The following is a 22,122-nucleotide window of genomic DNA, read 5'->3' on the forward strand; positions in this document are numbered from 1 at the left end:
CAAGTAATAATGAATTTACACAGGGGGAAGTAATAGTTCCGATAATTGTTCCGAAATGATGAAAACTACAGAAAAAATGGAAAGATAATACTTAAATAGTTAAATAATGAAAAATGGACGGTATATGGTATATCTAAGAGAGAGGGTAGAGGATGTACTTGTTATTCATGTTATAAATGAAGTGTGTAAAACGAGTTAAATCTGTTTTTGGTGCCTGTAAATTACTACGGAGTATTTGAGTTAGCAAACACAAAGTTGAATATTCTTCCCCTCAAAACGTTTGGAAAAACGAGCACTTTGCAGGAATTAATAGCCAACATGGAGCAACTTTACTGTAGGGGACTGGGGCTTTCAGAATTCAGAGACATTGGTGAATTGTATTTCCAGGTCTTTATGGAAGTTGTGAAACCAACTTCTCCCCTTTTCCGAAAAAAAATAGACAATGGGGAAGGTCTCATTACGAGACTGTCTCATATAAAAATTAGTGTACACAACTTGTCATATTTTGTTAAAGAATATCAGCGAACTTCGCAATAAAAAACATGCAGTTGCTGAAAATCAACACTTTCAATGTTAGAATCCAACTTATGTTCATCTGCAAGTACTTTTAGCATCCGAAGACCATAAGGAGTGGTTTCACACGTAAATTCCTTGGTTCACCAGTTCTAAAGCTCTGCAGTGCACTTGGAAACAGATGATTCTCCTGAAGATTGCCTTCTGAAACGACAAAGAATATCGTTATACATCATATCTAATGGGACTCCGTTGGGTTTTTACTAAATCTATAGATCTAGGTATGCTGACTATACTTACCATTGCGTAAAATTCCACGAGGGTTAGTACTATGAGTTGGGTATAGAATGTCTTGCATATTAATGTAACCGTTTCTACCCTCTGTACTTATATGTTACGGAGTACTAATTTCAAGTTTCATCCCATTTATATCGTTCCAAAGTTAGTTTGAGGGTCACACAATGTCAAGGACTCTTACTCAAGACTGTCGACTGGACCGAGGGCATGCATAGCTAGCAAACGACCTACAAAAAAAAATGCTTACCTGTGACAAACTCCTTGTGTTACAAGAGTAGCATTTCCTAGACTTTCAGGAATCAGAACATCCTTCACCACAAGTCCCCATCGTATTTGCATGTCCTCTGACATTTTGACCCTGAAAGAGGTGAAACATAATATTTCTTAGTCTTTTAGCGATTGACTTCATCATTGCCTTTTAAACATTAAGACTGCTTAAGAACATGGCATATCCATTCCTAGTAGATTTTACCTCTTTGATGATCTCCCAATGTATAATATCTTGGTCTTTTCATCAAAGAGAAGTGAACTGGTGGTATTTTGAACTACTTTTCCCGTTCATCACAAGCAAGAAAGAACACCTGCAAAAGCATGGACACAGAGTTGAAACACGAGTCCTGCTCCTTTAAAATTTATATCTAACGTCCAATACGCTCCCATCTCTGGCATTCCATTTTACCACCACCTTATTATGATTATTGTTTTTATGGTTGGTTACTGTCAATATTGCGTGTACTGATAATGGTCGTTACTCATCCAGGTGGGTGTGTGATGTATCTTGTATTCAGCCAAACAACAGAATAGGTCATGACCATATTTTTGGAATGAGAAAAAATGAGAAGTACAACAGCGATATTACCCCAATGCTGCACAGGCTCCGGCCAGAGGCAGGTGGGGGAGGTCGGATGTATGCAATCTTGCCCTATGTCAACAACATCGCAGGGGTGTTTCCAGAAGACCCGTTATAAAAATTGCATCGAATAACGGGTTAGCCTGCCACTTCACAAGTAAAAAGATGCAAATAGATTAGAGAGGTCTTTTGTTTTATTTCATCATAATCCTGAACAAAAGAATTGCGAGTCTTCGGCCCCATTGGAGATGAAATCGAGACAATAGTGTGTATCATTATTTTCTCCTCAAACTCAGTTTAAGTGTATCAGAAGGGTAAGAGAGTTAAACTGACTTACGCAAAAGCAAATCCCAAATGACCATCAATCTCCTCTTTTGCACAAGTTCCAGATACATCCTCAAAGCAATATCTCCGTAGCAAAACTTTGAAACTCTTTTCAGAATCAACAGTGACATGGTTTTGTTTCTGCGCCCGTTACACAATAATCAAGGATACTACTTTCTCCATGTTTGCTTGCGATGAATTTCCTAAATATATATGAAATAAGAAAGATAATCAAATACAAATCTATCAAAGCTTTATAAAATCAGCAGTATCCACATCTTCTACAGACTTAGCTCATTACTGGTCCTCAAGACGCTTTGTAATGCCAAAGACCATAACCAAAAAGCAATGATTATCTTGAAATCAAAATTGCTTACTCAGCTACCTAACTAGTGTGATTAACTACTCCACGACGGTCAATGTTGCAAAATCTCAAGACAGAAAATTCTAGTTTTTCTAAAGGAAAATTCAAAGTTGAACACCAGGAAAGTTCCAGCACTCTAGCTATGGGTATTGAAAAAGCATACTGTTCTGGATATTGTGGGAAATTATGGTGAGAAAGGGTCCGTAAGAAATGAAAGCAATGGTTAAAATTGGCAATCCTTTGTTTTTATTATTTATTCATTCCCATGATAACCCATTAATCTATTACCCCTTCAGTGATGGTGTTAGCAACCCAGGGAAAAGAACAACAACATACAGCATACATCACTTGTCGATGGATTCTTTTCAAATATATAAATGAACAAATCCTTGTTACTATTCTCTCCATTCATTACTCCGTAACCTAATATCAAGGGGTCGTAAGGGTATAGAACTACTTACAAGATTATCTAAGATCACCTCCTACCACGACTAGCTTTTTTAAAATCTGTCATTACCCAAATGCCTCAATGGCTTCCAGTTGTAGCAGGGCAAGGGGAATCTACAGTTCTACACAGGCACACAGCTTTATCCACGTGTCAAAACATTAAGAGGTTGTTTCAGGATGACTCATAATGAAAATTGCGTAGTAAAATGCATTGATACCATGATACAAGAGTCATTCCGGTTTATTCCATCAAATTTCAAAGCCAAAGAATAAAGATTCTTCTGCCATCACTATATGAACACAAATTAAAATTCGACAATCCATTTTTCCGCATTACATGATTTAATATTTACCACTCAACAAATATGTTAACAAGATATAAATTTTAGAAAGTCCAATTCAGGGCCAACTCTGAGTTAGAACTTAGAAGTATGTCTAGACAGCAGACAGTAATAAAAGGCAATAGAACGCACAGTATAAGGTATAATCCAATATAACTAAGTTGAGAAAACAGAGATGAATGATAAAAGGCCTTGAGGTGGAGAAAGCTAACTCACATTTGCTTTACCGATTCTTCTGAACTTCGAAGTATGCCTGCGGGAAGCAAGAAAGTATTAAGCTGTTTTGTTTACGATCAATCTTAAACCTGGCAGACAGCAGTCACGGCACTTAATGGCTTGGGAACTGAAAGGCTTTCAGAACACTGTAAACTCTGATCAAACTTGATATCATGAACCTCGCTCAAACCAGGGGTGCTCGGAACCCATTGAAATTTCATCATAGTCTCAAGAATTCGTTCCGTTTTCTCTGGATGTCTAGAATGGCGAAAACCATGCACTAAGCTGGTGCAAGTACTCAAACTAAGCATGAGACCTTCCTCTCCCATATCGTCAAGTAAACTAAGTACTTCAGCAAAGTGGTCTTTCTGGCATAGGGTTTCTAGTAAAGTATTAGATACATTTGGCTTCAAGGACAGTCCCTTTAGAGATATTTCATCAAACATTTGAAGCACGGCCATCCAATTTTCTTCTCTACAATACATGTCCGCCATAAGTGAATAAATATCCTCATCAGGTTCAAATCCCTTAGTCAACAAGTCGTTGTAAAGAGACACCATCTTCAATCCATTACCCACTCTGTTGTATCCATCCAAGAGTGAGGCATAAGTAATGATAGTGGGCTTTAAATTCCTGTTTTGCATCTCCAACAAGAGACCTTCCGCATCTTCCATCATTACCATTTTGCAGTGATGATCAATCAAAATCGTAAAAGTTACATTACTGGGTGAAATTTTTATGTTAATCATATCTTGGAAGAGCTTATTTGCTTCAATGAAGTTATTTGATTTGCAATACCCATCAATTAAAATATTATACGTGTGTACCGAAGCAAGCCCCTTATGCAGCATTTCCTGAAATAAAGACAGCGCCTTCTCCAAATTTCCTTCTCTGGAGCATCCATCGATAAGGGAATTATAGACAAAGCTATCACACATGAGACCTTTTGATATCATTTCATCAAACAACCTAAATGCCTCCTTTATGCTGTTAGATTTGCAATATCCATCTATGATAGTAGCATACGTCACATTGTTCGGAGCGTGTCCCATTGCAGTTATCTGATTAAAAAGTTGTTGTGCCTTCTCGACTTCCCCAGATTTGCATAGTCCATTAATCAAACTATTAAAAGTTACAATATTTGGCTGAACGCCTTCCTCCTTCATCTCTTCTACAATTTCTAGAGCCTTTGTCATATCTCCTAGCTTGGAATATCCAGAGACGAGAGAACTGTAGATATATACATCAGGAACGAGACCTTTGGCCTTTAGTTCCAAGAATGCCTGTACTGCTTCTTGCATCTTTCCGTTTTTGGAAAGACCGTGAATGAGCACGCTATAGGCAAGAAGTTTAGGGAGGATTTCCTGACTAAGCATATTTTCAAACGTTGAGAAGACCCCATCCATATTTCCTTTCTTGCAGTGTCCATCAATAAAAGCGGCAAATATAAAATCGTTTGGAGTGATACCAAAGCTTGACATCTCATCTAGGTATCGTGTGGCAGTACTCATGTCTCCAGCATTACAGTATCCGTGAATAAAAGCCCCATAAGTAAATGCATCTAATTTTAATCCTCTCCCCACCATCTCATCCATATAAGTTTGTGCGCCCTCCATTTGTCCGGCCTTACAAAGACCCATTATGAGAGAGTTGTAGCAAAAGACATCAGGAACAATGCCACGTTCTTTCATTTCTGCGAATATATCAGTTGCCTCCCCCAACTTACCCCCATTAATATACCCTTTGATTAATGTCGTGTAGGTAAGCACGTTTGGTTGAACATTACATCCTATCATTTCTCCTAAAACTTTATATGCACTTTCAAGATTTCTAGCATGACAAAGAGCACTGATGATTGAATTGAACGTAAATATTGTAGGAGACAAATTCCTTCTTTTCATCTCATCAAGCAACTCATAAGCCTTGTCCATATTATTCCTCCTACAGTATCCCTCAATCAAATAGCTATAAGTCTGAGAATTAGGGCTCAATCCTAACCCAAGCATCTCCTCCAAAAGATCTTTTCCCTTCTCCAAATCGCCACTCCTACACATGCCATTAATTATCGCAGCATATGTTGCAAAATTTAGCTTCACTCCACAAGCGGTTATCTCATCCTTAATCCTAAAAGCTTCCGCTACATTACCCACCCTCATGAATCCATCTATCAAAGACGTATACGTAACATGATTAGGCTTCAAACCCCTCCCAACCATTTCCTCCAAAAGCACTTTCGCATCATGAGGCCTCCTATCCTTACAAAATCCATCAATGAGTATCGAGTAAGTATAACTATCGGGAACTAGATTATTCTCGGCCATGGACTCTTTAAGCATCAAAGCTTCATCCATGACCCCGGCTCTACAAAAACCATTAATAAGAACATTATAAGTAACTAAACTAGGATTACACCCCTTTTGTCGCATTTCCGAAAGCATCATCCTACCTTCCTTAACCTTCCCCTCTTTACATAAAGCACTAATCAAATTTGTGTAAGTGTAAACATCAGCACCCAAATTTACCTTGGACATTTTGTCGAAAACCCTCCAAAACAACTCCATCATATTCTTCTTCAACAAATCAGATAACAATGAATTACAGCACACTAAACTAGGCAAAAAAACACAATCTTTAGCACACAAGAACACACAAACAGCTTCATTTAACAAACCAATCTTCTTATAACCATTAATCAATATATCAAAAACCTCGAAACTAGAAGAATCACACCTACTATATTCCCTAACACATTTATCAATTGCATCAAAAATCACAGAAGGTGGATGATTAGTCTCAATCATACATTCTATAACCCCATTTACGCGACGAAAACAATTAGCATTACAAAGCAAAACTGCTAAAATCGAGAAAGAAATCAAATTATGACGAATACCCAATTGAGAATGGGACCAATTGAAGAAACCCAATAGCCGAATTGGATCAAAAAACTGATTTTGATGAAGAACAGATTGGATTACATCCGGGTTTAGCTTCATTTTAATATCTGAAGACTCCATTAAAATGGTCCAATTACTGTGCTTTAAAAGGTTTGAAATCTCTTCAATGGTGTTCACATTTGAAGGATTAAATGTGGTGAAATTGTAGGATGATATAGAGAGAAAGAATGCTCTTTTTAGTGTTGAATGTTTTCTAAGGGGAAACAACATCAAGTGATATTGATACCCCATTTAATCTAGTTAAGTTAAATGGTGTTTGTGTTTTTGTTTGTGAGTTTGCATAGTTTATGGAGTGATTAAGTGAGACATACAAGGTGATGGAAAAATGGAATCAAAAATTGGAGGAAGAAGAAGAAGATGGAGGTGTTGAGCATAGACTTTAGAAAATTGAAAAACAAGATGGGTGAAAATGGAGTGAGTAATGGGCTATGATGAGTTTTTGGTTTGGGTTTTTGTTGGAAAGAACATCATGGCTTTTGTGTTTGGGTACTAGGTTTGGTGGTTGTTATTCATGTTGACAAATTACTAATTATCGTTCACAAACACCTTTTCCATCCCAAACACGTAATCGATAAACAAGATCGTCTCTCGACAATATTTTAACTCGTTAATCGACAAACAAATAAACCAATTAAACTTAATCGATAAACAAATATTTTATGAATGAGCACAAATGCAAGGAATCGTGAATTGGAAGAAGTAGAAGAGAAGGAATTGAGCATGGACTTTGGAAAATTGAGAACAAGATATGTAAAATAGGGGGCAGTGGGCTATTGTGAATTTTTGGTTTAGGTTTTTGTTGGAAGGAACATTATGGCTTCTGTGTATGTCAAATGAAATCTCTGGGAAAGGTTATTGTAAGGCTGATATTGTTTCTGGAGTTCAAAGGCCAGGACATTGGCATGGCCTAGTTTTTTAAAGAGATTGCTAAAGTTTTTTTTCCCCTAAGGAGGAGTTACATACTTACATTGGCATGGTTGAGAGTCTTGAGACTACAATGGGGCTGAGTCTAGTAGGGTCCTAATGATCACACCTATATCATACTAGTATACTACTAATGCTGGACTCATATCTTACTAGACCTGTCAAAATTCGACCCGACCCGAAAACTCGACCCGCCCGGCTCGTTTTTTAGGGTTACAAACTCGGTTTTTTCGACCCGCGACCCGTTGGACCCGAACCCGAAATGACCCGTTATTTTAGGGTCGAGACCTAACCCGAACGGGTCGACCCGTTGGGTCAAGGGAAAATCATGAATTTTATTAAAAATATTAATATTTATATTTGAAAATATAGTTAAAAAATTATTTTTTATTACTCAAAATTAAAAATTCAACCAAAAAGTCAATTTTATATAACTCTTATAATATTTAATAATAAAATAATTATTAAAAAAACTTTATTTTAATAATTATATCAATATAATTATTGTATAAAATGAATATGATTAAAATAATAATTTTAAATATATTTTACTTTTTTTAAAAAAAAATTAAATTAAAAAAATCGTTTAAAAAAGACGTTAAAAATTACTTCTTGACCCGTATTCTGATCCTAACCCGATCCGTAATCCGTATAACCCGGCCCGTATCTGAGTTGACCCGTATATAACCCGACCCGTATTTTGACCCGACCTGGGACCCGACCTGCACGACCCGTTTGACAGGTCTATATCTTACCTATATCCGATGAGTCCAAAATAGCTAGATCCATATTTATACCCTACGAATTTGGGTAACAATGTGTGTCCAAATTCCATCCCATTGAAAAAAAAAAACATATCACTCGTGGAGAATACGTTAGTGTGGTATTGTCAAATGCCAATCAGCCAAAGTAATACTAAAATGGCTAACTAGATGGTGTAACTTGATATACTCCTAGAAAACAAAGAAAACCAAGTCTTACAAAATATTTTACAACTTTTGCATAATGACGGTGTTCATCTCTATATGTTGGACAAAATGAAATAAAATAGTCACTCTTAGTAATCTCAAGTCCCACAACTGTGTACTACACAACTTGACAACAACAACATTATCTCTCTCTAACTTTTCTCTTCCATCTCTCTTAAAACAAATAAAACACCCTTAACCCATCCTCCTTGTTCCGCCGCCTCCACCCTCCACACATTGCCCCCTTCTTCTTCCCTTTCCCTATCGCCGGAGATGGGTTCTTCCCAAAGCCTATCTCCGGCGATACTTCACATCTCGTCCCTTGAAATTCCCCATTATGCATCTTGTTCTTCCACCGTTCCCTTCCACCGCGGTTCCTTTTCTGCCTTCTTCATTGCTGGGTGGGGCTGTCGGCTGCCAGGGACCTCGATTTGGCTCTCACCCTATCTTATTTTGATCTTCTCCCCAGTTTGTTCTCTCCGGTTTTACTTGCCGGAGGCGGGGCTGCCGTGGTTCGGTTTCTTTATGGATCTCCTTCTCTGTTTCCTTTCCCTCCGTCTGTCTTGTCATCCGTGTCCTTGCATGTTTCTGGGGTGTTTCCCCCTTGTCGTTCCCGTCCCTCCGTTACCTTGTCCTGTCGCCGTTTCTTTTTTCCAACCCAGAGGTGATCCCCCCATTCCCCCCACCTTTGGTTTAGTGTTTTGTCTGTGTCCGATGCGTCCTGTTTGTCGTTGTGGTTGTGATTTGGGTTTGATATGGTGATCCCCCCATTCCCCCCACCTATCGTCCCGTTTCATTTTTCACTTGTTGATGTCAGTGTCGTTCCGTTGTTTGGTTTGTTTGCATGTTAAGCGGTGGTCCTGGGAGGTGTTGTTGGTGAATCGGGTGTTGCATGCATGTGTTATGACAGTTGTGGTTCGGGTCTTTGGAACTTAAGCTTTTGGAGATCTTGTTTTCTTCGTGTGGATGTTTATGGTGGTGGGTCCTTTTCTGGTCTTCCTGGTGGTAGTCGGGGCCTTTTTCCTTTTCGGCTTGCTGTGTCTTGATGTTGTTGGTTTGAGTTAGGTTCCTGGTGGATTGGTGGTGGTGGTGGTTCTGTTTGTGTGTCTGCATGTTTGATGGGGCTTTCTTTGTTTGAGATGTGCGGGGTAGGGTGAAGTCGGGGTCTGGCAATGTTGTTGGTTGGTCTGGACGCGGTGGTCTTTATCTCCGTATAATGTTTCTTCTTGGTTTCGTTTGCTTTTTATTTTTTCAAATAATAACCTCCTATAGGTTTATCTTAGTGGTTCATTCATGGATGTTTGAGGTGTCCTGTCCTCTTATCCATGGGTTGTCTCTTTTAGTTAATTTGCTTTTAGTCATAATAAGTTTCAATTATGAGACTCTAGTGGATGATTTATGTCCTGTCTGGGTTGGATTCGTTACAAGACGATGCTTGGTAGCAAAAATGGACAGAAGATTGGTTGACGGGCGTCTTTTGATATGGTCTTTGTGCTCGCTGTATGTTTTGGTTTGTTGGCATATGTGTGACTGTAGAGTTCCTTCACCAAGGTGTAGTAGGAGTTCAGTCTCCACCGGATGTAGGCTGTTTCAATGGTCTACAATCCACCTTTCCTTTCTACGCTCTTGTGGCGTAAGTACACCTGGTCTTTGCCTAGCTCTCCGCAACTCACATGTATCGGCGACATTCTGAAGATGCTAGATGTGTGCAAGATGTTGACAACGATGACTGCAACTTCTATTTCGTACTCCATCAACCTGACTTTTCTTTCCGACATTATCCTCCTCTAATGTTTAAAGTAGTCTTTAGTTTTGGCTTTATATCGCTAGATTTGCTACTCGGGCTTCTAGCGTTATTTAGTCAAGTAGCTTGTTTCGTTATGTAATTTTGGGAATGCTATAAGCCTTCCTTTTTCACTCTGACAAAAAAAAAAAAAAAAAAAGTCCCACAACTTTTTCTTTTCTTTTTAATACGGAGTAATAAAAATGTGTTTAGGGTAGGATATGGGTTTGATTGGGTAAATATCCAAACCTGTTTTTAAACGACTGGACCCATATGCCAACCATATTCAAAGGGTCCAAAATTTTAGGATTCATATCCTATACATTAGGGTAGGGTTTTACGGATTTGGTTAGGCTCTAGATTCCATTGTCATTCCTAGTTGAAACGGTTTTATAAATTTATTTTGATAACGTTGTTCAATCTTAATAAAAGTTTTATTTTTTGGGATTGAAACAATCTCAACCGAACACAAATAAGCACAACGTAACTAGACCTTGATAAAGGTGCAAACTAGCCTAGCCTTACCCTCTCCCCCGCTTGCGCCATCCCCGAATCACCCCCTCTGGCCCGCACAAGACAATCAAAAGTCTATAAAAACTTAATTTTCGTCTATCTAGTCCGGGTTTGGGCCAAATTTGAAGGAGCCTCTTAGCCCACCTACCTACATAGGCTAGGTTTGAGCCATGATAGTCAGGCCTTACCCATGATCAACCCTTACAAATAATAATTACATTAGACATTTTGTTATCAAGGCTCCACAAATGGAGGAGAAATGATATACTCTCTCCTATTTACTATATTCTTCCCTATTTTTTTATTTGTATTATTCGGGTTTTCTTCCTTATTTCCTTTTTTGGATTAATTTGTGTGGTCCAAAATTAATTGCATGTGGGGTAGTGTGTTTTGCGTGGTCCAAATTCACTATCTTATTTCTTATGCAAAAAGAAAAGGGGAAGGATATAGTGAATAGGAGGGAGTAATTGATAAGTTCAAGATAGGTTCATCCTAAAATTAATTGAGAATATGATGAATAGTCGGGTCGTTATACAATAGTAAAACTCACTCATCCGTAAATAGTTTGGAATTTACCTTTCATTAGCTCAAAATATCATACTCCCTTCATACCAAACCAATGGTAACATTGACCGTTTTGCCACTATTCATGGTCGTAGGGAATCTTCGATATTATTCTTAATTTATAAGACAAAATATACTCATGTGAGATCTTGTTTGATTTATCGTCATAAATGCTATAAGAATATCAAATTTTTATAATTTTTAATAATGTGTAACAAAAGATATTTACGTTGCAAAACGTGTCTCAACAAGTGTGAAAAAGTCAATATTATCATTGGTGTGGTATGAAGGGAGTACAACATTTGTTATATTAAGCGATATTGATTAATTGTCCACCTTGACAACATCGTAATTGAAATTTGATGGACTTCAAATTGAGAATCGAAAAATACTTACCTTCCAACCTCATCGTGATAATATAAAGTGAAAAATACTGTAAGATTCGGTATTTCAAATATAAATCGCAGATGAAATTCAAACTTAACATTGTTCTAATGAAATATCTAGGACATCAATTCATGATCGCTTGTTTAAATTAATCCATTATTATGGTGAAAAATCTAATCACGGAAGTCCACAAGAAAGCCATCGAGATGTTCCTAGCCAATTCGTGAAAAGGATGGCGTAGTCATTGTCTAAAAAACAAACGAAAAAAGTAAGCATAGTTCAAATGCAACCAAAAAAACAAAAAAATAAATAAAAGATGGCAAAATTGAACAAAGCTTAAGAAGGTGTACTTGTACAAGTTATAAACGAATTTGGATTCTCTCTATTTTTTTATCTCCATTTTATTTCTAATACACTCATATTTTAATATATTTTCTCTTTTCATCCATTAAAACTTTATTTTTATAAAACGGTTACAAGTATTGAATCATCACAAGATTTAATCCCGATCGCTTATAAGAAATAGAGGTCTATTTCTTTTGAGAAAATGGAGAGAATCCGGACCGATTATAAACTACATCAAGGAATAGTTGATAGCTACCAAAGACGGTTTATATATGACGTGTTTCCATTGGCATGATATTAACAAGAGTTTTCAAATTTTGCGAAGTTGTCCACTTTAAGCCGAGGTTATCTGTGCGCAAATACTACTTGTGTTATATGGTTTTACACTATTTTATCGTAGACCAAGATTTTAGTAACCATTTATATCTACTAATATGGTAGTATTTTAATTCGTTTTATAATGATATTAGTATAAAATTGTTTTACACAAGGCTAACACTTCATCCTTTTATGTGTAAAACTATTCGAGTATAATATGTATTTGAGTTCAAAACTATTCGAGTATTATGTGATTAATGATAAGTGAATTACTCTTTATCAAGAATTTTTTTTTAAAGTACGTGCATTACTAAGTTGGGATTATGTTAATTATAAAAATGCTTGTCATTATACGGAGTAATTTTTATGTGCACCGGTTAATATGCTAGGTTCGGTGGAACTTATGACTAGGTCAACACTTCAATGGTACATGTGTAAAATACAAATTTTCAATTTGAAGCAGCTTTTTAACATTTTATTGTTCTATATTAAGGAGGAAAAACCTTTAAAAAAGAGATAAACCCGTTGTTAACTAAAACCATTTTGATCATAATTGTTTAAGTAAGTGGATTATACATCCGATGTACTACCACCAGTTTATACTTTCTGAGCATTATAATAAAGTTTTTGAGCTTTGTTTTAAAAATTATGAGTATTACTATAAAGTTTCTGAATTCATTTAGTAAAACATTAAGCTCAAAAAAATTACAATAAAACTCAAAAAAATTACATATAAAACTTACATAAATTTGAGTTTTGACGGAAAAAAAATTAAAATCTAAATTATAAACTTTATTAAGCTCAAAAAATATACACATATGCTCAAAAACAAATAAAGTTTGAGGTAATAAGCTCAGAAAAAATAGAAAAATGGCAAAAACAAGTAAAATCTGAGGTAATACATCCGATGTATGTTCCTTTTTCTCTAATTGTTTCGACTCATTGCAACTAGACTCGTGAACATCGCAAAGATCAAGATCATGATTTTAGAATTTTACTTCGTATTTCACTTCAATATCATCTTTAGATTATGTAATCTTTAATCGACAGTTCTTTTTTAAAAACTCAATTTTAAAAAGCAAAGAATCATTTAAATCCAGAATATTATACTCCCTCCATACCACACCAATGGTAACTCAATTTTAAAAAGCAAAGAATCATCGGAAATTATACCGCCGTTTGTATAATACATCAAATATATATAATCTACTTACCGACTTATTTTAGATCAATAGGTCTTGGTATAGACGGGTGGGGGCGACAATGAAGACGGGTAAAAAGACACTACAATAAAATGGGTAGGGGGGACAAGGTGGGGCACCCTCATATGCTTCCCACTTTATGACAAAATGGGTTATTTGTGAGGGAAAATGGTATCCGTCTATACATATAGACGGATAGTGCCCGTCTATAATGAGAATTTGTGATTTTAGATTGACTTGAAAAATTTATAAGCTTAAGCTTTACTGCTCTTCTAAATTGTAATCTACTCGGGTCGAATCCGGACAAAATTGGAGTGTCAACACTGTTCATCTAATACACCTACAAATTGACCGATTACACAAATAATATCTCAGCATAATTATCTCCAACACATTTGTGTAGATTTAATCAAAACACAACACACCGCCCAAAAGTGGGAAATCTGTAGATATATACACCACAACTTATTATCCTCTTTCTTACTTCATCAATCACCATTTCTACACCATTTACTAACAACTCATTTCCTGTCTTTCCTTCCTTTCATCTGGAAGCAAATTTACCCTTTTCTCTTTCATTTTACCTCAGGTATATTTATAATATACTCCTATTTACCTACCTACTTATAGGAGTACCTTCTTTAAGCTGCTTGCTTTTTTTTTCTTACTATGCTTGCTTGAGCTGTAATTTATAGTTTTTTTTTTACTTACTGTTTTATTTTGTTGGGATTTCTTCTTTTTGGCATGTAAGGTCGTTTTTCTTATGTGGGTAGTTATAAAGTTGCTATCTTTTGCTTGGAAGTTGTAAAATGCTTGAGATTTCTATTTAAGATGTGGGTTTTTGATGGTTTTCTGTGTTTTAATCTGGGTTTGTTGAGAATTGAATTATAATTTCTGGGTTTTTAACAGTTTTACTTGTTAGTAAATGATTTCTTTCTAATGTTGATTTCAGTGCAAGGGGTTGACTGACTGTGTTTGTTCCACTTTTGCTGGACATGGGAACTTTTTTTAACCGTCCTACCATGTGAGACTGTCACTTCAAATATACGGACTATTCCAAAATAAAAGCGCTCATTATTGATAGTAATGAAAGACTGTTTAGCCAATAAAATGGCCATCTCAAACTTTAAGATGATCTAATTCTATAATTTGTTTTTTTTTTAATGGAGTATCAATGGTTGTTAACACTTGTGATAAGTTCCAGGAATATTAGTGTTTGGTTATGGTTTTGATGATGGATTAGTAGAATGGATCAAGGCTTGTTCTATAAACATTAAGGTGTTTGAGGGTGCTTTTCGTTTTCCCAAAGAAAATGGAAGGATGTTCTTGTGACTAATTGTCTATTACTCTGGGCATATGATTTTCTGAGATTGAGGTTGTTTTATACTTGTGCGAAGTATCTTTAAGTGACTGAAATAATGTCATTTTGCCCATCTACAAATCTACAATAGGTGGGTAGCTATTTAAATATTTGAAGACTCGCAGCCACGGCTTTCTTAGACTGAAATATTAATTTTTGCTTTGGTTGAAGATATATCATTTCGGTTGGTAGATTAGGAGAGTTAATTGAGCTCATGAACTTGATTGGCTTGCTTGTTGCGTATTTCATTATGTTCTGCTTGTGTGCAGTGTGTGATTGCTCTAAAAGTCTAAATTGTATGCTACGTTCGTGTGAAGATTGCTCATATTCCTTACTAAGCAAATTTTTTGGTCTGTAGCCTTTAAAGTAAAACTAATGTCTAAATCGTGCTGTCACGGGCCTTTTTAGTGAGATCCTCAGAGTCTCAGACCCAAATTGCTGTTGGTTGGCTTTGGCTTTTGGCCATTGTTGCGGTTTTATGTGCCTTAATGTTTTCCGGTGGAGGACATCAGAAGCCATGTTCTTTTCTCTAATTCTGCTAAAAATTTAACTCAGTCATCCATCAATGGTGATTAGTTGTCTAGTCATATGTATAGTATGATCTGTGAACTATTTATATTAGATCCTGTGTCGTAAGTTCCTTATATTATTTGTTACTGGGGTCTGGTTGCAAAATTTTGCCACATGTGTCATTTGTGATTATGGTTTTCAATATTCATAGTTTTGTTAACCATGTCTTTGTCTTTTAAGTGCAGATTAACCCGTGTTCTTCATGGCCGGGGCTTTACTTCAATCCACTAATATCCCTGCTACATTTGCCTATCAAAGAAATGGACAATTTCATAGATCAGGAAAGAGTAGAAAGGCTGTGAAAATGATGGCCACCCTTCAAGCACCTGGGTATCAAATAAATAGTTTCTCGGGGTTGCGTGGTAGTAATTCTTTGGATACCTTAGGATCTACTAATGATTGTTTTTATACCAAAATGAGGGCGGTTTTATCTGTACGAAGAGGGACAGCCAGCCGGGGTGTGGTTAGAGCAATGTTTGAACGTTTCACTGAGAAAGCTATTAAAGTAATCATGCTTGCTCAAGAGGAGGCTAGACGGTTAGGACATAATTTTGTCGGCACTGAGCAAATTCTGTTGGGTCTTATTGGGGAAGGCACAGGTATTGCTGCCAAGGTTCTAAAGTCAATGGGAATTAATCTCAAAGATGCCCGTGTAGAAGTTGAGAAGATAATTGGAAGAGGTAGTGGTTTTGTTGCTGTTGAGATTCCGTTCACTCCTCGTGCGAAGCGTGTGTTGGAACTTTCACTGGAGGAAGCTCGGCAACTTGGTAAGTCAATGGGATTATGAGCTACGAAATAAAAGATGAATATGAAAACATCATCTGTTCAACTAATTAATGTTATTTTCAATGTGTTTGATACGATGTGTTTTTGAATATTTTTGAATGGAGATCATTTCTCTTTAGCCACATGTTTGTGGAAAAAGTCATTGCCTCAGATATGTAAATTAGTGTTTGCTAATTCGTGACAATGTGAATATCCAGCAGATTGTTCTCATCATTTCTGTGCGCATGGATTTTTATATGATTGATAAAGGCCACATTGTTTATTTTGTGGCTGAAAACTCTAGTTAGGCTAAATGCAAATTTACCTTTGCCTTTGTGTGCCATCTTTTCTAGTTCTTAAATGCCATTTAATTCTACCTTTGTATGCCATCTTTCGTATTTCCTTCCGGTTCTCCTATGTTCATGTTACCCTCTGTTGGTGCATGAACCCATTGTTTTTCATGATGCTTACATAGAGGAAGATGTTCTGTATATGAGATCAGGGATTAAAGCTCGTGTTGTTTATTAGAGTAGTGTCATTGACTTATCGCAGGTTCATAATTCTTATATAATTGCTTTGTTATTCTAGGACACAACTATATTGGATCTGAACACTTGCTTTTGGGACTTCTTCGTGAGGGCGAGGGAGTTGCTGCTCGCGTTCTAGAGAACTTGGGAGCTGATCCAAGTAACATTCGAACACAGGTTGGAAAATAATCTTTTTATAGCCTATATTCTCATTGTGTATGCAAGTTCGTCTATAAAAGCAAATGTTTGTTTTTGTTGGGTTTGATAGGTTATTCGTATGGTGGGTGAGAACACAGAAACTGTTGGCGCTGGCGTTGGTGGAGGCACCAGTGGAAATAAGACTCCCACCTTGGAGGAGTATGGAACAAATCTGACAAAGCTTGCAGAAGAGGTGGGTGTTAAGACACTTGTGTGATAATTTTTATTTTTTAGTTGGTCACATGTACACCTTCGGATTTAAAGAGTTTTACCTCTTTGACTTTTCAAGGTTAACTCTATAAAATGGAGGTAGTATTACTTGCGCCGTTAAAATATTTAACTGTAATATGATCCTAAAATATTTTTCTTTCTCATCGAAACATCTTTCGTAAAATTACATTTCTAACAAAAAAAAGTATTGTATAAATCCAAAAAAATGAGGTTATCTTAGAGATCGTGTATGCCAAAGTGGTAAGTGGCATGCCTTTTAGAATCAAAGGGAGTATTTTAAAAAACTTGACAGTCATTGGCTAAATTGCTATTATTTTCATCCTTGAAGGGGAAATTGGATCCTGTTGTTGGAAGGCAGCCACAAATTGAGCGTGTAACCCAAATTCTTGGCAGAAGAACAAAGAACAACCCTTGTCTTATTGGTGAGCCAGGAGTTGGCAAAACAGCTATTGCTGAGGGCCTTGCACAAAGAATAGCAACTGGTGATGTTCCTGAAACAATTGAGGGAAAGAAGGTATCACACTGTACATTAACATATGCTGAAGAACATTGGTTACCTTTCAGTACTTTGTAACCTCATAGAAACATGGTATTAATTTGAATTACAGGTTATAACCCTCGATATGGGTCTTCTGGTTGCTGGAACGAAATACCGTGGAGAGTTTGAGGAAAGACTGAAGAAGTTGATGGAGGAAATCAAGCAGAGTGATGATATAATCCTTTTTATTGATGAGGTACACACTTTGATTGGGGCAGGAGCGGCAGAAGGAGCAATTGATGCTGCCAACATTTTAAAACCCGCTCTTGCAAGAGGTGAATTACAGGTATGCTAAATAATTCCCTTCAGATGAAGTTGGTTCATTTTTGTGGGCCCTACTTTTGCTTATATGCTTACATTAGCCATGAGGAAGGTGTCTAATTGTGTGTGTTTGCTTGTAGTGCATTGGAGCCACCACCCTTGATGAATACAGGAAACATATCGAGAAAGATCCTGCTCTAGAGAGAAGGTTTCAGCCTGTGAAGGTGCCGGAACCAACAGTAGATGAAACCATACAAATTCTGAAAGGGCTTCGTGAACGTTATGAGATACATCATAAGCTTCGCTACACTGACGATTCCCTGGAGGCAGCAGCACGGCTTTCTTACCAGTATATCAGGTTTGCCTTTCATTGATTTGGTTGCCATTTCGCGTGGCTCAGTTGCACGCCATTTGGCTGCTGTGTACGCTTTCCAACCCAAAATGTTTCTCCTATTTTCTTCATAGACGGTTCGCAAGAGAAATCAGTATATTGCACTAATAAATGGCCCGGTGGAGACAATTAATAGAAACCCTCGTTAACAAAAAACGATTTTAACTTAAAAACACACTCACCCCTTCACTGCCGCCATTCAACCACCAACATACCCACCGCCACAATAATCTCCTCCGGCACACCAAAGCTTATATGAAAGCTACTGTCGGGAGACGGAAACTTCTGATCGCCCATGAGACACTTTGTCTCAACCACCCTCAAACCCGGTCCCGCATCACTGTCTGGCCCCACGTGGTGTGTAAATTAATGAGTTAAGTTTGAGAAGAAAAGGTGGTTAGATCTAGGAAAAGGAGCAACAGCCTACAGGAGGTGGTGGGTCGGTCATTTTGAGGTCGGTGGCAAGGATGGCGGTGGGCCAGTTAGAGTGGCTAGTGGTTTGAGGTGTATGGCTGGTGTGGGAAGGAAGTAAGGTGGTTGGGGATGGCTGATGGTGTGAGAAGGGAGGGCAGTTTTTTTACCCGAGGTTTATGTTGGGCCTAGTACAGACTACAGACAATAAGGTCATTTTCTCCCAAAAAGCTTACCCGAATAGGAAAGAAATGTTCTGGGAGGAACAAAAAGATGTCCAAAACGGATATGGGAGTTGGGCGGAACAAAGAGGCTTGGAGAGAGTAACTTCAGAAACTTCCTCGTTAGGAATCCAATGTATCAAAAGAATACAAGTCTTTGTACAGTATTGTTAGGACTTCCACAGTGGTTAATATGCAACTTCATTGGTCTTTAACTCTTTTATTTAGCAGTTTTTTTCTTGGAACCTTCTATTGAATGACCACTCCTTGTGTAGTAGTAGTTCCTCGAAGAAATTATTTTCTCCTTTCGCCAATGAGAAAGGTGAGAGTTCAGAAATTTTTAGAGGTTTTCCATTGTTGGGCATAGATTTCTAGGAAGATTGCTTTTTAGTTGGCGGTGTGGAATGATGTGGCGATAGTAAGAGTTGGAAAAATCTCCCTACCATTGTGGATGGCTTGATGCCAATATGGATGTAACCTATCTTGGATACTTCTTCTGTGAATATTAGTTGAGAGTGCTTGTGCTGGAACGTTATTGTCTAAAAGCTGTTCTACAGTGCTTCCGAGCATGGTATGTTTAGGACTGCTTGATGGGTACACGAATGAGAAATGCATTGCTCTAGGTAGCTTGTTTCATGATTTGTGGATCGGTAACTAGTAATTCTAATCATGATGAATGGCAATCTTGTTTGGTCTGCTCCTCAAATTAAATATGTACTTATAAGGCGACTTAAAATTGCTTTGACTTACTTGAAATGCTCTTTCACTTGTTATTCTGATGAACAATTGGTCAGCTGTATATTTTCTCCGACCTTTTTTTCCTTGAGATGGGTAGAATGGTATATACTTGTCTCTGTCGTCGTACTGATTTTGTTCCTTTTGTTACAGTGACCGTTTCCTGCCTGATAAAGCTATAGATCTTATTGATGAAGCTGGTTCTCGGGTTAGATTGCGCCATGCACAGGTACAAGTTTGTGGTCAACATCTCATGTTCATCTATTTGTCACTCTCTTTTCTTACAGTTTTAATTTTCTGCAGCTGCCTGAAGAAGCTAGGGAGCTTGAAAAAGAACTCCGACAAATTACAAAGGAAAAGAATGACGCTGTCCGGGGCCAAGACTTTGAAAAGGTACTCTTATGTCTCCAGCTTTTTTAAAAGCTTTATATTTTTTTTAATATGATGCAATGTAGAACTTTTTCTTTGTGGTCTTCATTTCTTGTTTCGTAATTATCCTTGTCATGGGCAGGCCGGAGAGTTGCGTGACCGAGAAATGGACCTCAAGGCCCAAATAACCGCTATGATCGAGAAAAACAAGGAAATGAGCAAGGCTGAAACCGAAGCTGGTGATGTGGGGCCTGTCGTGACAGAAGTGGACATTCAGCATATTGTCGCTTCTTGGACTGGCATTCCTGTTGACAAAGTGTCTGCCGATGAATCTGACCGTCTCCTTAAAATGGAGGACACACTTCATACCAGAATTATCGGTCAAGATGAGGCTGTAAAAGCCATTAGTCGTGCCATTCGTCGTGCTCGTGTAGGTCTCAAGAATCCCAACCGTCCTATCGCTAGCTTTATATTCTCTGGCCCAACTGGTGTTGGCAAATCCGAGCTTGCAAAAGCCTTAGCTGCCTACTACTTTGGATCTGAAGAAGCCATGATCCGGCTTGATATGAGTGAGTTTATGGAGAGACACACCGTCTCCAAGTTAATTGGGTCACCTCCAGGTTACGTGGGTTACACCGAGGGTGGTCAACTAACAGAAGCCGTTAGGCGTCGGCCTTACACGGTGGTGCTCTTTGATGAAATCGAGAAGGCCCATCCTGATGTTTTCAACATGATGCTTCAAATACTCGAAGATGGGAGGTTGACCGATAGCAAAGGCCGAACGGTTGACTTTAAGAACACCCTCCTAATTATGACATCAAATGTCGGAAGCAGCGTTATTGAGAAAGGTGGGCGTAAGATAGGGTTCGACCTCGACTACGACCAGAAGGATAGCAGTTACAACAGAATAAAGAGCCTGGTGACAGAGGAGTTGAAGCAGTACTTCCGACCCGAGTTCTTGAATAGATTGGATGAGATGATTGTGTTCAGGCAGCTAACAAAATTAGAGGTGAAGGAGATTGCAGATATAATGTTGAAAGAAGTTTTTGGGAGGTTGAAGTCCAAAGAGATTGAACTCCAAGTAACCGAGAGATTCAGAGACCGAGTGGTGGACGAGGGTTACAACCCGAGCTATGGGGCTCGGCCTTTGAGAAGAGCCATTATGAGACTTCTGGAGGACAGCATGGCCGAGAAAATGCTCTCCCGTGAAATAAAAGAGGGAGACTCTGTGATCGTGGATGTCGACTCAGACGGGAACGTTATTGTTCTCAACGGTAGTACCGGTGCGCCTCCTGAATTCTTGCCTGAGGTTATCACAGTCTGATATAACCTTGGGAGCTTAATTAGTAGATTAAAAATTAAATGGTACTTGTATCATGAATAGTTTAAAAACTTTTCACATATATTGTACGGAGTAGTAAATAAAAGTCATTTCTATCTCTTGATCCAATATTATCCATTTTAATGACACAACTAGTTCTTTTACCCGTGAAATTCATGGAATTGTTTATGTCATGCGATGTATGTTAATGATTCAATGTTTATTTCATATTCTATAATATGAATGTATGATAAGTGATCATTAGTACATATTTTGTAGTTTGGTAATTGGTAAATGATAATGTTTGAGGATGTTAAGTAATTAATGATTCAATGTTATTTGTATTCTATAGTATTAACAATTGACAACGCACAACGGTAGTAAAAAAAATCATGTGTATAAAGTACGGGCTCAGTTCACAAAAATGTATGGTAAGGTCATTAACTTGTTCAAGAGCTTGCAAGTCTGAGATATGAATTTGCTAAACATTACAGTTTGACCCGACCATCAAATCGGTCTAACTAAGTACAATCTTGCTATCAATTCGGTCGAACTCATTGTACAATTTGCTCCAACAAATGTGATGAACCAGAATTAGACAGTGTCCAAAGTGAAAGTCTCCGTTGTTTATATTCTCAACTTGCAGCGGATTTTGATAAGTAATTTTTCAAACAGTTTCAATATGATAGCCACTTTAACAACAATATCTGAAACGTTTTAGAATAAGGAGTGAAATTGCAAGACAAACTTAATTCGTCTCTCAAAAATAATTGACCGCACATTAAACATGTGATGCTCTTTCTTGTGTAAATGTTCGAGTAATCAATCAGTATTTTTACGTAACTGGGTTTATCGCACATAAGCATAGAATTCCTCCCATAGTCCGAGAGAATATAGTAGTTAGCTGAATA

The 22,122-nt window shown here is 37.5% G+C and overlaps 2 protein-coding genes across 4 annotated transcripts; one reads left to right on the forward strand and one right to left on the reverse strand.

The window, feature by feature from the left end:
- Positions 1–361: 361 nt before the first annotated feature.
- On the reverse strand, positions 362–6,742 carry LOC141601930 (uncharacterized). 2 transcript variants are annotated; one of them, XM_074422240.1, is made up of 6 exons: positions 3,353–6,742; positions 1,998–2,187; positions 1,670–1,809; positions 1,283–1,391; positions 1,058–1,168; positions 362–714 (listed from the first exon to the last, which is right to left on the reverse strand). In XM_074422240.1, the coding sequence occupies exon 1, from the start codon at positions 6,538–6,540 to the stop codon at positions 3,436–3,438; it is 3,105 nt and encodes a 1,034-aa protein (XP_074278341.1). In that variant the 5' UTR covers positions 6,541–6,742; the 3' UTR covers positions 362–714; positions 1,058–1,168; positions 1,283–1,391; positions 1,670–1,809; positions 1,998–2,187; positions 3,353–3,435. The 2 variants fall into 2 exon arrangements, with proteins under 2 accessions (XP_074278341.1, XP_074278338.1); XM_074422237.1 differs by having other exon boundaries at positions 362–717.
- Positions 6,743–13,592: 6,850 nt separating this feature from the next.
- On the forward strand, positions 13,593–21,384 carry LOC141601938 (ATP-dependent Clp protease ATP-binding subunit ClpA homolog CD4B, chloroplastic-like). Of its 2 annotated transcripts, none has more exons than XM_074422248.1 (10): positions 13,593–13,902; positions 15,429–16,010; positions 16,597–16,712; positions 16,804–16,926; positions 17,293–17,478; positions 17,573–17,788; positions 17,904–18,121; positions 19,675–19,750; positions 19,825–19,914; positions 20,033–21,384. In XM_074422248.1, exons 2-10 carry the CDS (start codon positions 15,446–15,448, stop codon positions 21,212–21,214), a joined length of 2,772 nt encoding a protein of 923 aa, XP_074278349.1. In that variant the 5' UTR covers positions 13,593–13,902; positions 15,429–15,445; the 3' UTR covers positions 21,215–21,384. The 2 variants fall into 2 exon arrangements, with proteins under 2 accessions (XP_074278349.1, XP_074278350.1); XM_074422249.1 differs by having other exon boundaries at positions 13,711–13,902; positions 15,424–16,010.
- Positions 21,385–22,122: the final 738 nt, after the last annotated feature.

Source organism: Silene latifolia, chromosome 1 (assembly GCF_048544455.1).
Source record: "Silene latifolia isolate original U9 population chromosome 1, ASM4854445v1, whole genome shotgun sequence".
Classification (NCBI taxonomy): domain Eukaryota; kingdom Viridiplantae; phylum Streptophyta; class Magnoliopsida; order Caryophyllales; family Caryophyllaceae; genus Silene; species Silene latifolia.